At 31.7% G+C, this 14,937-nt stretch overlaps 2 protein-coding genes and 1 long non-coding RNA gene across 5 annotated transcripts; 1 reads left to right on the plus strand and 2 right to left on the minus strand.

Annotated features, from left to right (window-relative positions):
* Positions 1 to 1,755: 1,755 nt before the first annotated feature.
* LOC116426674 (uncharacterized) lies at positions 1,756 to 5,052 on the minus strand. Its single transcript, XR_004234957.2, has 3 exons — positions 3,630 to 5,052; positions 3,333 to 3,529; positions 1,756 to 3,255 (listed from the first exon to the last, which is right to left on the minus strand). It is a non-coding gene; the product is annotated as an uncharacterized LOC116426674 (long non-coding RNA).
* A 202-nt stretch (positions 5,053 to 5,254) lies between these two features.
* LOC116426671 (uncharacterized) lies at positions 5,255 to 10,321 on the plus strand. Of its 3 annotated transcripts, none has more exons than XM_076370003.1 (8): positions 5,255 to 5,459; positions 5,538 to 5,684; positions 5,902 to 6,011; positions 6,364 to 6,838; positions 6,937 to 7,256; positions 7,659 to 7,909; positions 7,998 to 8,130; positions 9,862 to 10,321. In XM_076370003.1, exons 3-8 carry the CDS (start codon positions 5,983 to 5,985, stop codon positions 9,932 to 9,934), a joined length of 1,281 nt encoding a protein of 426 aa, XP_076226118.1. In that variant the 5' UTR covers positions 5,255 to 5,459; positions 5,538 to 5,684; positions 5,902 to 5,982; the 3' UTR covers positions 9,935 to 10,321. The 3 variants fall into 3 exon arrangements, with proteins under 3 accessions (XP_076226118.1, XP_076226117.1, XP_031831820.1); XM_076370002.1 differs by lacking the exon at positions 9,862 to 10,321 and adding an exon at positions 8,201 to 9,082 and having other exon boundaries at positions 7,671 to 7,909; XM_031975960.2 differs by lacking the exon at positions 9,862 to 10,321 and adding an exon at positions 8,201 to 9,082 and having other exon boundaries at positions 5,598 to 5,684.
* An 843-nt stretch (positions 10,322 to 11,164) lies between these two features.
* LOC116426673 (dnaJ homolog subfamily C member 8) lies at positions 11,165 to 13,547 on the minus strand. The gene is made up of 6 exons (XM_076370004.1): positions 13,436 to 13,547; positions 12,939 to 13,097; positions 12,791 to 12,857; positions 11,846 to 11,940; positions 11,636 to 11,775; positions 11,165 to 11,559 (listed from the first exon to the last, which is right to left on the minus strand). Exons 1-6 carry the CDS (start codon positions 13,511 to 13,513, stop codon positions 11,325 to 11,327), a joined length of 774 nt encoding a protein of 257 aa, XP_076226119.1. The 5' UTR covers positions 13,514 to 13,547; the 3' UTR covers positions 11,165 to 11,324.
* Positions 13,548 to 14,937: the final 1,390 nt, after the last annotated feature.

A 14,937-nucleotide genomic window follows, 5' to 3' on the forward strand; every position in this document is an offset into this window, starting at 1 on the left:
GGAGGCGGAGCCGCATTCGGTTTTTAGCGGGCTTACAGAGTGTGCTCTGCAACAGTTTCATGGCAACTGTTGTTGTCATTTCCCCTATTGACACATAACTTCCGTGAGGTTGTTACGCCTGGCTGCACAACGGACAACCATCCACCCCGTGAGGCCAACAATAATGCTAGAGCTGCGCCCCATCTGTTCTGGAACTAGCCTGGATAGTTAGTAGAGCTTTGGAAAGAAGCTCGGCGTTACCAACAGTCTACCGTAGCCTCAGCTGGTTGGGCCTCATCTCAATCCTACGCTCATGGAGCCTCTTCGAGGTAGACTTTCATGGTAGGAACTCGAAAGAAAATCTGCGGACTTCCCTCTATTGGAGATGTGGTCAGCGAAGACACCAAAAGAAAGATCGCCGACATACCCCTCGACTCTTCTGTTCATTTTGTGGTACCGAAGGAAGACTAACGCGGTATTGCGAATGTCCCAAGCAGGCGAGAAATGACGCAGAAGTCATCGAAGGAGGCACTGTATCTGACCACTGACGCCTCCACGGAAGAAGAAAATCCATCGTTCCGGAATGTGGAGGTATATAGACGAGAGGACCGAATCTTAGTAGATACCGGGACAATCCGGAAATTTATGTACGCGGAAATGTAATCGCCTAGTGCCGAGAAAATAGTTGTGTCATCAGCCACCAGGACAGTACCATCACGGAAATCCTCATTAGCAAAGAATTCCACTTCCGCGCTAGTATAGTCGGCCGCAAAAGAGAATAATAGGTCTAGTTATGCCGTCCCGTTCGCAAAACATACTCGTGGTTGGGAATCAAGCATGGGGATCTCCAGTCGTCACCGCCATACAAAGAATTAGCGGTTGTATCACCAGCCAGGCTGATATTATCGTTTTGTGCCTCGTTTCGCCGACATTGCTGCCGCATTTAAAATGGCTACAGCACATAGAAAATTTGTCTGACCGAATTGCCCGGTGGGGTCTTGAGCTCCAACAGTATAACTTCAAGATCGTATACGGGCGCGAGGAGCAGAATCTGGTGAGCGATATCCTCTTCCGCCAGCCAGCCGATAGCAACACCATAAGTTCAGCTGCGACGAGCGGCCATAAGTTCAGCTGCGACGAGCGGCCATAAGTTCAGCTGGTATGAGCGGCAACTTAAAGCCGTCACCGGTGATCCAGCCGCCCACTTGGTTTATTGCTTAGAGTAGAACACTTGAATCGCCGCATACGGGATAAGTACGATCATCCCGACTGAGGGTTGAAAAGGTGTACACCGTCGCATCGTATCACAATCTTGTCTTCTATGCCGCTCTCCGGACTGACCAGCCGTCAGCGACCGCGGACTGCCAGAAAATACATCAAACCCAGACCGCCGCCAGCCATATGCGATTTTTCACCGACCGTACTCGATCTCGGATTGTGCCGAGTACATCCAACCGCCTTTATCGTTTACCGTTAACCGATTAGGCTTAAGAACTCAATGTTTATAAGCCCTCCTGTTTAGTTTAAGTGCACACGAAGGGATGCGCCCCATTAGATTTGATTTGACTTTGCTTGTTCTTAAAGAACTCCAGATAGTACTAACTGAGTCGGCAACTATTTGCTTTCGCCTCCATTTGTCACGTTTTATAAATGCATTTATTACAAACATAATAATAAAGAATTGTCCGTTTATGCTAGTTACAAGTTCTATTGCACTTTCTCTTACAAATCACCTGTCTTATTAATATCCCAGTAAATTAATTATTGTCTCATGTATTCATTTTTTATATATTTTGCGAATATATTTTTGCATTTTGATAGTACATTTGATAAAAAATGTAACATTTAAATAAAAGTGGAAAAGTATTTAACTATTAGAAATCTTTGGAAACTTGTTTAGATTCATTTTTTGCTGGCTCAACAGTTTACCCTCTCTCTGTCATTACCAATTGGTTCTGCGGTGGATGCAAAGGTTGTTGGTGGATGCCCACAGATGAAGAATGAGGTAGTAGAAGGGATAAGACGGAGTGGGGAAAACACAACCATTTAATTATTTTCTGGCTTTACTGGTCCGAATATTACAGTACTATAAGCACTCGCCCAAGCCTGCCTCAATTTCTCCAACTCTGCCCGAACAGTCAGTTATAGGACACATTAGACGGCCCATACATGCCTAACCCTTAGATTTCCACAGATTCAGATAGAGTCCGCCAATACATCGGGGCATATAGCAACACTTGCCAATTCTGACCGAGAGTTCAATAAGAGACGTGGATGCACTCCTTGAACTCTGACCAATTAGACACTCAATAGCCAAGGACTATATATTTAACATAAATCCAAACTAGTTTTCCTGTCTTTTCACCTCTGCTGACTGCAACCTCCACACAGGTATTCAACTGGCCAATAGTACAGATATTAACACAGATTTCAATACCACAATCAATTCCTTATATCGAAATCACATTATCATTTACACTAATGATTCCAAAATTTGCACTGCTCTTTAAAGCTGAATGTGTTAGCCTTCATACACCTCTCAGTTTTTTTTGCAGAATGCATTGCCATATGCTGAACACTATGTATGACAATGAACCTTCAGTGTAACCTAATTCTCATCTGCTCTGAAGCTCTTAGTGTTATCTCCACTTTAACTAACCATCCAAGCAATATAAAACAGATATGTTCTAGACATAAAATGCAAACTTGCAGAGGACCTAAGAGACAGCAACAGTACTCACTCTAGAATCAAATTTCTATGGGTGCCATCACACAAAGAACTAGGTACCAATGAAGCAGTCAACAAGCTGGACAAAGAAGCAATGCTCGCAATACACAAGCTCCACAACAGAATGCTGTGGAACTCGAGCTTTGCCAATTGGATGGAAAAAGCTAATACCAATCATACAAATCCAACTGGAACAAACTACTTCCAAAAATACTTCAAGAAGACAACCAAGCCCTGGTTTCATAATCTTCAATTACTACGACTATTAGCTTTGTAAATCGCTCTAGCTCCTTCCAATCATTATAGTCTAACTGAATTTCTCTACAAAATTTGTGCTGTCAACCAAACGGAACATAAACCATATCCTACCATATCCAGTGTCCTCTCTTGTAGAAGAATCAAGTCTCCCCAGTTATGAGTTTACGTTTCCTAGATTGATAACTACCACACATAAAGGAACTGACCTTAATCACCAAATTCCTATACGAGCACAACATCTCTATATAATAACTATTTCACACACATTTATTTTTCCTCTCAATGTATACCTTCACGTAAAGAATAGCATAATTTAGCTTATAACTGGTAGACATAAGTTGCGAACAGCTCGAACGATAATACGTACCCACACTTCCATTTCGATGTATCCATAATATTTATTCATAAACAAATAGCTCAGTACTTAATAAATTAATAATAAATAACAATTTCAACCGCGGGAGGAAGCACATTCATTTTAGCCTCTGAAAACTACCGAACGGAAGCGGAAATGAGAAAACTAGTAGCGACCCCTTTTCTTTCATGGTTACTTTGCAACAACACCTAGAAACAGCAACTTTTGTTACAAACTGAAACACTCTTTTGTTACTAAATTCTTTATATATATATATCCGCGTTACGAGAGAATTTGAATCCGTGTTACCTTCTAACAAAATCCTGCGCTTCGAGTAGACCGGCAAAGTAAAACGCGCACGTTACTGTGGTAACACGAACGCTACAGGCATTTTCTACAGTGTCGGTATTTCAGAACCGTAGACAGAAAAATACATTGTACAGTGAGTCACAGCCAAAATCGTACATCACATATACGAATACGTTTCGTCTCGTGAAAAAGTTCAGGAAGGATATGGGGGAAAAAATATCATGAATCTATATTATAAATGTATTTATATTTATTATGTAGTAGTATCAAAAGGAACAAAGTTGTCTAAATATAAAAAAAACAAAGTTACGTATGACTCACTGTATGTACAGTCTGTATACATCTTAAAACTGTATACAGGTCAGATAGTACTTGATGAAAGTGGAAGGTGTCTTTAATACCGATTTCTAGCAACTTCCAGTGCCAACAGTCAGTCACAGCACAGCAAACATCGGACAGAAGTAACAGATGGAAAAATATATCGAACAATTCAGTTTGGACTATAAATATGCTAGAAACGTTACATGCCCGCTAATAAACATGTTTATGATTTTCAATTACATAGCAACACAGGTACTCTATCCTTCGTTACTCATGAGGTGATTTCTAGGACGGCATATGAGAAAGAGAGATCTTTTGTTATGTGCTTTGTTCAGACTTGATACATACCGGTTAGATCGCGATTCGCTCTTGGTTTGTTCTTGGTTTGATCAAATATTACTTAGGTTCGATCTCGTTTCATCTTCGTTTATCGAAAACAATAAAAATAAAAAGGATTTTGTGCAGCCCGAGAGCGGACATAGTTTTGATTAGTAGCACATAACAGTATTAACGAATAAGACTTGATTCATACCGCAGTCAACGATAGGATCAGATCACGATCAATCACAATAAACGATCGAAAACAAATCAAATTTCGTGAACATATATTTCATATCTGTTCATTCACTCGAGAAGAAAACAATGTTTTCGAAACATAATGTAATAAAAATCGCGTAAATTTTGGATGAGGAGGAAATTACATTATAATAAAAATGGCGATAATTTTGTGTGAATTGAATGTTGCATAATCATTATAAAAAAATCGAATATTTTATTTTGTAGCCTCATTTTGTTCCGATTTTCATTCAAATTTTCATTTTATACAATAAGTCACATTACACATTCATTAACTTTATATATGCATAACTTGTAAACTAATGAATTCCTAAACATGAAATTTAAAATTTAGTCTTTATCCATCGAGTGCCATCGATATATACAAAAAAAGTTTTTAAAAAATGATGCTCCAAAGTAAAGTTCAGCCTAAATTAGCGTCCAAAATGAAATGAAAGATAGAAATTGACCAACGATACCGGCATTTATTTGAAGAACAATTCTTAAGCAGCGTTCAGTATTCAGTTTGAGTTATCTGTTACAGTGTCTGAGAACAGACATATATTCAGTCTACTGGTTAAACTCCAAGCAAGAGTGAAAAACACTGGCAAATTAGACGAAAAAGGAGAGGTTCACAACTAACTTCAGCATCTTGAGTGTGTTGAAAGTGCAGGTGATCGAACTGCGTAAATGATACTGCTTAGGCACAATGTCCTTCATGAACGCTGTCGATACTCACAGATAGCCTACAGATGTAGAAATCGCAACGAGGATTTCTATTTTATCAAAATATTAAATATATATTAAACATGATAGTATTTATATATATATATATGTATACACACCCACATTTGATGGCATAAATTTAAATATCTAATAAATCGAATATGACTTATGGTTCAATCCAACAGACCTTCGAAAAAGATGAATTGCGATAAGTGTCAGTCGATAAAGGTAAAAATAAAATAGTTTTCACTATTCTCAAGAAATTCTTTGAACTTTAGCCATAAATATTTTTTATTTATTGTATAGTTAAATTCAATTCCTAATTTTATTTTCGATGTCACGATCTTCCGTATACTATATTCATAGGAGCGATGCATCGATGCGCATGTGCACTGGAAATTAAGATTGTTAAAATAAGCCACTTTCACCTCGGTTTAAATACTCTGTGACAAGGTAAATTTTTATAAATAAAATACAAATTTTCGAATTATTTACAAGCATCGATTTATTAAGATTTTCTGATAACAAAGTATCACTTTTTTCAATTATCAAAAGAAATCAACTAAACAATTACAAGATGATAATACTATACTGATTCAAATGAAAAGTTCCGGTTAAAGATGTGCCGCTAATAAGATAATCAATAAAATTAATGTGCACTTTGTTCAAGGTTTCGTTTAATAAGGTAGCCGTGAGGGACTCTAAATAAACGGTTACCGATTCATCAGAAATACGTTTCAAGAAGCATGAAATGCATAAAAAGACAGCTAAACGAAATACGTAGGTGTTGTAATAAGATATTGTTTAGATACCTATTTGTTTTCTTTACATTTCCATACAATTTTAAGGTTTATATTATATAGCTGTAACTTTTAATTTTGCTTAAATTAATTTATGAATCTTTGTTGCTATTAGTAATGAAGCTTCTGTTTTATTTTTTTATTTAGAACCTGGTAGAACATTTAAATTAAATTAGTTAATTGAAATTTGTATTTACATTAATATCTGCAGTCTCATTATGTTTCTTTTGAAAATTAGGTAATATCATTCTATTATAAAAATATAAATAGCTTTTCCTAAATAAGAGACTTATTGCAACTACAATTTAAATAAAGTTTACGTATTAATACAGGTGCAACTTGTTAATTCAAAATACAAAAGCATCAGACAAATTTTCATCTATAAGGGAGTACAAAAATAACGATAATGAAAGTAGCGAACATTTTCAACTGCCAAGTTTACAAAAGAAAAAAACATGGAAAGATGTTAACAATCAGGTATCTACATGGGATGAAAGTAGCAACGGAACAATTTGTACATCTTCTTTGACGGAATTAGAAGACACTGCAACTGCTAAAGTTGTGCAACAATGGGATGCTATTGAAAATACGCTTTATGAAGATGGTAATCAAGTAATTCAGACAGCTCTTTTAGAAGAGTGTACACAATGGAGAAAGCAGATACCGCACTTGAGAATAGTTGGAAAAAATCCATTTTTACCAGCTAAAACCAAATATGAAAACCTTGGCAGAAATAGTAATCAGTCAAAGACTAATCTTGATTCATTTAATGATGAAATACTCCCAGAATTAAGTCAGTCTATAAAGGTAAAATGTATCTTTTGAATTCATCATGTATATTAACTTTGTTAAATAATATTATTAGATAATGTTATATGTGACCGTATGTAATTTATCCTACATAGGAAAAGAAAACTTCATCCAAACATAAATTGCAAAGTACGTTGCAAGATAAGATACTCAATATGCTTTTTGACTACGTAGTTTCTGAATTATTGCCAAGTAAAGAAAATGAAATTGAAAAAGATTTTGATAAAGTTTCTCAAGTAAGGATGGCACCTATTCATAGTAACAAAAGTTCTGCAAGAAGTACCAAAATGACTTGGTTTGAAGAAACCATTCCTCTGGATAACACATTTTCAAGTGGCAGAGATAAATTGATAGAAGATCATATTATACCACTAAAAAAAGAAACCATTCATGCTAATTTACAAGAGAATCAAAAGTATGTTTACGTATATTAATCCTAGTAAAAAGTGTTCAATCAAACTTATTAATGTGATTATTGAAGAAGTTATTTATGTACATATTGCAAGTGGAATGTAGTATTTTCTGCATATTAAAGAAATATAATAACAGAGATGGTGGTATTTAAAGAGAATATTAACAATATTAAATGTTTTTGTTTTTTTTACTAAATATAAAATGTATTATTTATTGAAATGTAATATTTAAAAGAAATTGTGTAAATATTATGATAAATTATTAAAACACATTTATTATTTTGAACAAAAGAAAAGTCGATAAAAGTAGTTAGACAATTGCATCATTTAATGTAATACTATTTTTACCAGGATTAGTATTTTTAGATTAATTATATAATTTCTTACATAAATTTTATTGACAGTTGTATTTATAGGAAATATGATAATCTTAAATATAATAACGGAACTAAGAATGGTCAGGATAATACATTTTCCGCAGAAGATAAATTTTTGAGGCCCCATACCAGCAGAAATAAACTTGGAACTGTTTTTAATGAAAAGATTGTAGTCAGCCCTGTGCCATATATTCTATCAACCAGAGAGAGTTTTTCTACAATAAAGACTACCCCTATTAAATTTATGGAACAACCTTTGAATGTTTCCACGTTTCAAGGTATATTATATGTTTTTTAAGCAAAACATATAAGATATGAAAAATTTATAACAGTTCCTTACTACTAAAAATACTATAAAAAATACAGGAAATAGTTTAACTCCAACAAAATATTCAAGTTATCAATCAGCTTGGCATGCTACTGTTTCACCTGCTGTCTGGTCAAAAAATATAAAGCTTGCTCCATTAGACACTTCACGACTTCCCAGTAGTAAAAATAGGTAAGTAAACATATTAGTATTATTATTTTATAAATTTTTCTCATACTTTTTTCTTTTTCTAATATCTTAGATCTTTAACATCATCATCAGTTGTATTGCAACGTAACAAGAAACCTCTAAGTCCTATTTCTCGGTCCACTCCGCCTGTTTCTGCACAAACAATTCATAATAATACCAAATGTTTTGAAATTCAAGGAAGACATATAAGTTCTGGACAATCTTCTAAATTAAGCGTAATTAACACTGGTTCAGACCATAGTACTAAAAATAGTAAGAACAAGAAAAAAAGGAGCCAGTCAAAAACAAAATTATAATGAATTGAAATCAATATTATTGACTCGAAAAATTAATTTTATATTTTAAATAGTGTTATTTTCATTTTTGTAATTTCAACTGTATTATTTAATTTAATCATCAAATAGGGGAAATTCAGTTGATTTCATTCATGTTATTATATGTAAAAGGGAAATTAATTTTTTTTCTTACATAATTTTAAACCAACATAATATTTTATGAAATGTTTGCTACATACCTCTTAGTTTTTTAATAGGTAATATATGCCATAAAAGTTCAGATAATGATCAGTATAAAGTGATGTTTTATATGAATCATAAATGTACTGTTATTGTTAAATAATTGTAAGAAATATTGATGTGTTAAAGCATTGAAACGTGTTCTCATTATAAATGTATTTCGCATTATTATACAAAGAAAATGTTCGTACACTGTGTTAAAAATAATACGTATTATTGTTTTTAGCGCGTAAATATGTATTTTAAATATTCTTGTTGGTTAAAAGAGAAACATATTGTTGTAACTATCTCTACCTCACTCTGTTTACGTGTTAATTAATGCACACGCTTATGTGCGCAGGTGAATATATTTTTGTAATGCACAAATTTGTAAATAGGTGTATTTATTTGTAAATAAATAACAAATAGTGTGTTCAGTATCTTTTTATTTAGTCATGTATGCTACAATACGGACAATATACTTTGCATAATCCCAATGCAGAACATTTTATTTCAGTTTCAAAATTATTAAAATTTTTTTATGTTTACCAAAAAATAATTCGTATAATTCTGTAAAAATTGTCGAAATTCCATTTATTATTTTATCATACTTTTATTAGTCTAAAAAATTTATTACTAAAAATACTTTGCAAACAACTCAATACATTATTTAGCTATGCCCTTCACTCTTTAGGTATATAAAATGACTCGACATCTCTTAATTCATTAATTCTTTTTAAAAAGTTGGATATTAAATAAATTGGTGTTGTCAATAAAAATGTAATTCCAATGTTACTTACTTATACATTTACTTACATACTTTGTTGCCGTAGTTTTTCTCTTCTTTTAGGTAATTTTAAATAAATTATTAAATATATAAAATTCTAAAAAGTAAACACTTTTATCTAACGTTTGTTTAAAGTTATTGTAAAAAAAAATAAAAGTATGATAATTGGAAGCATGATAATCATGAATTTTAAATTATGAATACAACATATAATAAGAATAGATTCATCAAGCATGAAATATGATAGTCTACAATAAATAATATGGAATATTGTACATTTTTTTGAAAGTAGAAAACATAACATTTATGTGAATAATTAAATTTTGAACTTGTTTCATATAAATGCTTACACGTTTCTTAAAATGTTTGAGCATAATTATCCCATAATAGATGTTTGATATGTATTTATATTTACATGTTATTATCCCACAGATGTCATAATATACAAAATGGATACATAAGTGATGATGAATGGTTAAACTCAATGAGAAACAATACAATGTAGCATTCACTATTAATGCTTTAGTATACAAATACAAAGTTAAATTCTGATTCTATTACCAAAAAATATAAAACAGTTTGATGTATGATGTACAATTAAAAAAAATTCTTGTATATAGACAAATAACAATATACGAGTGAAAGTTTCATTTGTGATTGTGTATTTGCCACAAATAAATGTTGCGATTTATTAATGTGTCTATTTAATGTATTCTCCCGTAATACCTAATGGCAAGTTGATTATTACTATCATGTTGAAGTACAGATCGGTAGTGGCGTAGCTTATGGCATCGCAGGTTAACCCATACTAACTTGTAAAACGGTCGTAATTGCGAAATGAAAAAGAAAATCTATCGATTGATTTCACTTTTTTCTGTTATTCATTCTGTTCAATCTTTTTAATAAAAAAATTGTTCTCCCACAATTGATCTCGTACGTTTGATCGGCACTTGTTCGACATTGACTTTCAAGTGTTAATAAACACTATTTGAAAAGAAAACTTACATTTTTAGAACATTAACCTCCTTATAGTAATCTTACAAATTACAATTGGACCAAGTGTACGTTGAGATGCAACATTTTGTTTTTTTACATGATTACCTATTGGACACTGGATGTTATGACTACATGGCCTTTGAAGTTACTATCAAGGAATACTGTACATGTTGTGATCTTCCAATAAAATTTAAATAAACAATAATCAATAAAATTTAAATAAACAATAATTGGCCAGTCTTGATTCATTTCAAGCATTTACAGTTACTGCATCCACAGAAACATATGTTATAAACGTCAATGTTCCAAACATAAATTCAGTAAATAAATAAATACGATTTCTGTATTTTATTTAGTTTTGAAAATATTTGATTGTAACGTATTCAATTATAAAGTACATATATACATTATAAGATGTACAAATGAATATAGCAATGCATACTAAGATTCTTAACTGTTTCATATTTTATACTTATTCATTGGAATATTTTTCATAATTTTAAAATAATTAGTCACATAGAAATTGTGCATTATAATTTAACTTATTCAGGCCATGTAAGTTTATCACAACCAAGTACCCGCATACATACTTACAGATATTTTGTTCCACAAACATACACATTCCTCCTGAAAGATACATACAATACTTATTTGCATGCACTCTTGCTCAATTCACATGTCACTCTATTTATAACACACTCTTCAGTTCATCATCTGATTCAACATATTTTCAACTAGCTTCAAATCACAATTTTTTAATTAACAAATAAATTTAATGAACAATTACAATTGGATTCGATGAATTCCGTTATTTCATGTCACATGATGAGAATTTGCAAGAAATATGAAACATCGAATGAAATAATTTATGCCAAGTGCCAAGAACAATAACTGTACAATTATCGTGATTCAGCTTTCGTTTTTGGTGGCCTGAATGCTTTTAATTTCTTAGCTTTTTTCTGTTTTGTAGCACTAGAACCGGATTGAAAGGCTTTCCAACTGTCGACTCTAGATTGTCGTGATTCCTCAAAATTTTTTTGCCACTCACGTTCTAATGCAGCTTGTGCCTCTGCAGATAATTCTTCCTCTCGTTTCCTTTTACGCTGTTCTGCATCCCTGGTAGCTAATTCTCTCCTGTGGATAGAAAACAAATATTATTTATTATGAATTACTTTCTTAGATAACTTGCATTGTGTGTATTGTCATAAACCTTCTTCGCTCCATATCAGCAAAGAGTTTCATCGTCATAACCCATACAGCGTGTCTGTAACCTTCTTCTGTTTCTTCATCAAGCATTGTTACACCATCTGCTTTTCCTTCCTTTTTCAGTTTCTTTTTCTTTTCTGAAATCTAATTAAGTTTTGATTATTATGTATGCTTTTTATAAATGTAAATAACAACACCAATTTATTATTTCTACCATGTGATCTGTACGGGCTTTGGCTTCTTCAATGACATCCATACATTTTGCTCTAGTCTCTTCATTTTCCAATGTCTTCCATGCCTTATTAACAACTATAACATGTAAATTAACATTAACATATTAAGCTCTCAGTGTTCAATACTCTGTGCTTTATAAGATTCAAAGTAATACTTTTTAAAAGTAATGATAAGACTTGTGTGCTTAAATTTGTGATATTCTAAAATAAATTTTCTTTTTTGTATGTTACTAACAGTTGCTTCTTATAAATTTAAATCTGTATAATGAAATAAATTTTATCATATTTTTACATTAACATGAAAAATGTTTGGGATAAAATTTACTTTGCTAAACAATTTCAAAGAGATTTACATTTTCTTAATTTAATAGAAGAGATTTACTATTGAACAATATAGATTATATATTTATAAGCAATTGTTAATATTTTTTGTTTTTAGAAAGCATTGAAAAGTTAAAAAAAATCTTGCTAGTTGTGTCAAGAAAGATTTTTGACCTGTTAATATTAGAATCACACAGTAACTGTCAATTATGAAGTAAATATCACAAAACCTCAAATAATTTTACATAAAATTTGAAAAATTACCTACCCTAAATCATTTAACTTTTTTCAAAATGGGTTATATATCTAATGTAAAAAATATAAATCTATTTTAAAGAATAAAGGTCCTCTCAAGACTTCAAAGGTGCTTCTATTTATAAAGAAATTGTATTCATTGTAAGACATTTCTTTTAAAATAATGTTTCGTCTCATTTATTTGATTAATGAGAAAGATGTATTTCTTTTGTTGAATTTTAGAAATGATCTTTTCAAATCTTTCACATTTATAATGTTTATCTGATCAAAAAAGATATTTTTAAAAAAAGGATAGTAGATTAAACTATGTTAAGGATCTACTGTTATTTGAAATAAAACTTATTACACACTTTCAAATGCTTGTTGTGCTCGTTCTGCATCATCTTGATTTTTGTCTGGATGCACAAGAATTGACATCTAAAAAGTACAAGTGATATTGTATTACTGAATCTTTAACTAAATATTTGTGTTATACAAATAGAAGCATTGGTAGTTTACACGCCGATATTTCTTCTTGATTTCATCTATGGACGTGGATGGATCAATTTGCAACACTTCAAAAGGATTTAAATTAAAATATGACGATCCAGGTCGAAGTAGTCTGTCAATTTGTTGTTTAGGTGTTAACACAGAGTCCCTCTTTTCGATTTCTTTCACCTACGTAAAAAACAAAATTCTTTAAAATTTGTGAGAAACAACTAATTGTTTGGAACGCGCGTAAATTCGTATAGGTTAGATTTATTTATAACACTATCTTTCACTAGTGAAACAATCTTATTTGTAACATTTCACACAATGCAAAGCGCAATGCAGTAAGTAAGAATAAACTATGTACACCTTTCTAATTGTACTTTTATTGTTTCCTTTTTAATGCATTTAAGTTGACGTTTGGTAAACCTTGAAATAAGGTTATGTAACCATAAATTACTGTCAAAAGTGAATTTTTATATGAAGAAATATTGAACAATACACAGACGAACGAAATGATTACATACTTCCGAGTAAAATTCATTGAATTCGTCCTCTTTCTTTGTCGGATTATCATTCGATATACTCGACTTGGTAGCGGCCATCTTGATTGTTACCAACTTCCGTGTCAACAGTGATGTCGCGTGTTAAGGGGGAAAAAATGTAAACGAATGTTACTTAGTAAAAAGTACTAGAACATTTTTTGAATATCTAAAGTTAATAATATTTTATTTCAAGACAAGTTTGTATAGTACAAATGAACTTGAAATCAATAAATACATATTCAAATAACATGCAATGATACAACATATTAAAGGGTAAACAAAAACAAATTTTTTATTTATAAAAATTAAACAATTTTCTGAATAAGTCTCAATATATAAGAAGTACATTAAAAAAATCAATTAGTTTTAAATGACAAATAAATTAAGAAAAAATGTACTTAAGTACAATTAAATATTTTTGCGTAGTATCGCGCGTAAACACGATTTAATTATATATATAAATATATATATATATATATATATATATATATATTTCAAAATATCAATATCCCATAAAAGTGCATTAACGTGGTCCATCTGGATAAAACAGTCAGCTACAGAACTATGTAACATAAAAAATACGTGTTAAGAAATCGCATACGGAATTCTCTAATGCATATACATTATTTTGTTAATTCATTGAGAGTTACAAGCGTTGAACAAAAACTTATTTGAATTATTCTTCATTAACATTATTTTTACCGTCCTTTTGTAGAATACCTATTCCTACCAAGAGATAATTTAAATGAATGAAATCTATTAATATCTATTTTTCAACACTTTCGGTACAAATAGTGTTAGTCATAATTATAACGCCACATTATACCTATCTTATTGAGGAAGAAAACGATGTTTTACCTTAGCGTATTGGAAACAGGAAGTTGAGGTACGAGAAGCTACACGTAAACTCGGATTGTCACACAAAGTTATTTCGAATTTTTTAAGAAATTCGAACAATTATGGACAAAATAAGAAATAGGGTCCCCCAAAAAGAGTTATCTCTCTGTACAGAATGACAAATTGTAAAAATTGCGAGCAATAGCTTAAAAAGTTGGAAAAATATTATTTGAGAATGCAAACTACATTTTTCTTGCTGGATTGTTTAACGCATTTTAAGAAATAATCCGAAAAGTTGAGGTTAATTGCAAAAATCCGTCGAATCCGACAGTAATTACGAAGTGATAATATGGACGATGGAGGAGCTCCGCGCCTCCCTCGGCATCTCCGTTTTGAAAAATCTAGCCTGAATAATATCAATTCCTGTTTTTTTACCTTTCGTTGTTCAATGTCGCATTGACTTCTCGGTTATTAGCGACATGCTCGTCTAATTGTTAGATTTCTTCTCACAGATTCACTGTTTTAAGAAATCTACCCATTTTATTTCTGTTGTTCTCAGTTTCAAAGATTTCTTGTATTTGATTTGAATTGACAACATATTTTATGGTCATTTAAATTGGCGAAGTTCGAATTTTCAAATATATTAG

This window comes from Nomia melanderi, chromosome 8, assembly GCF_051020985.1.
Source record: "Nomia melanderi isolate GNS246 chromosome 8, iyNomMela1, whole genome shotgun sequence".
NCBI classification, from domain to species: Eukaryota; Metazoa; Arthropoda; class Insecta; order Hymenoptera; family Halictidae; genus Nomia; species Nomia melanderi.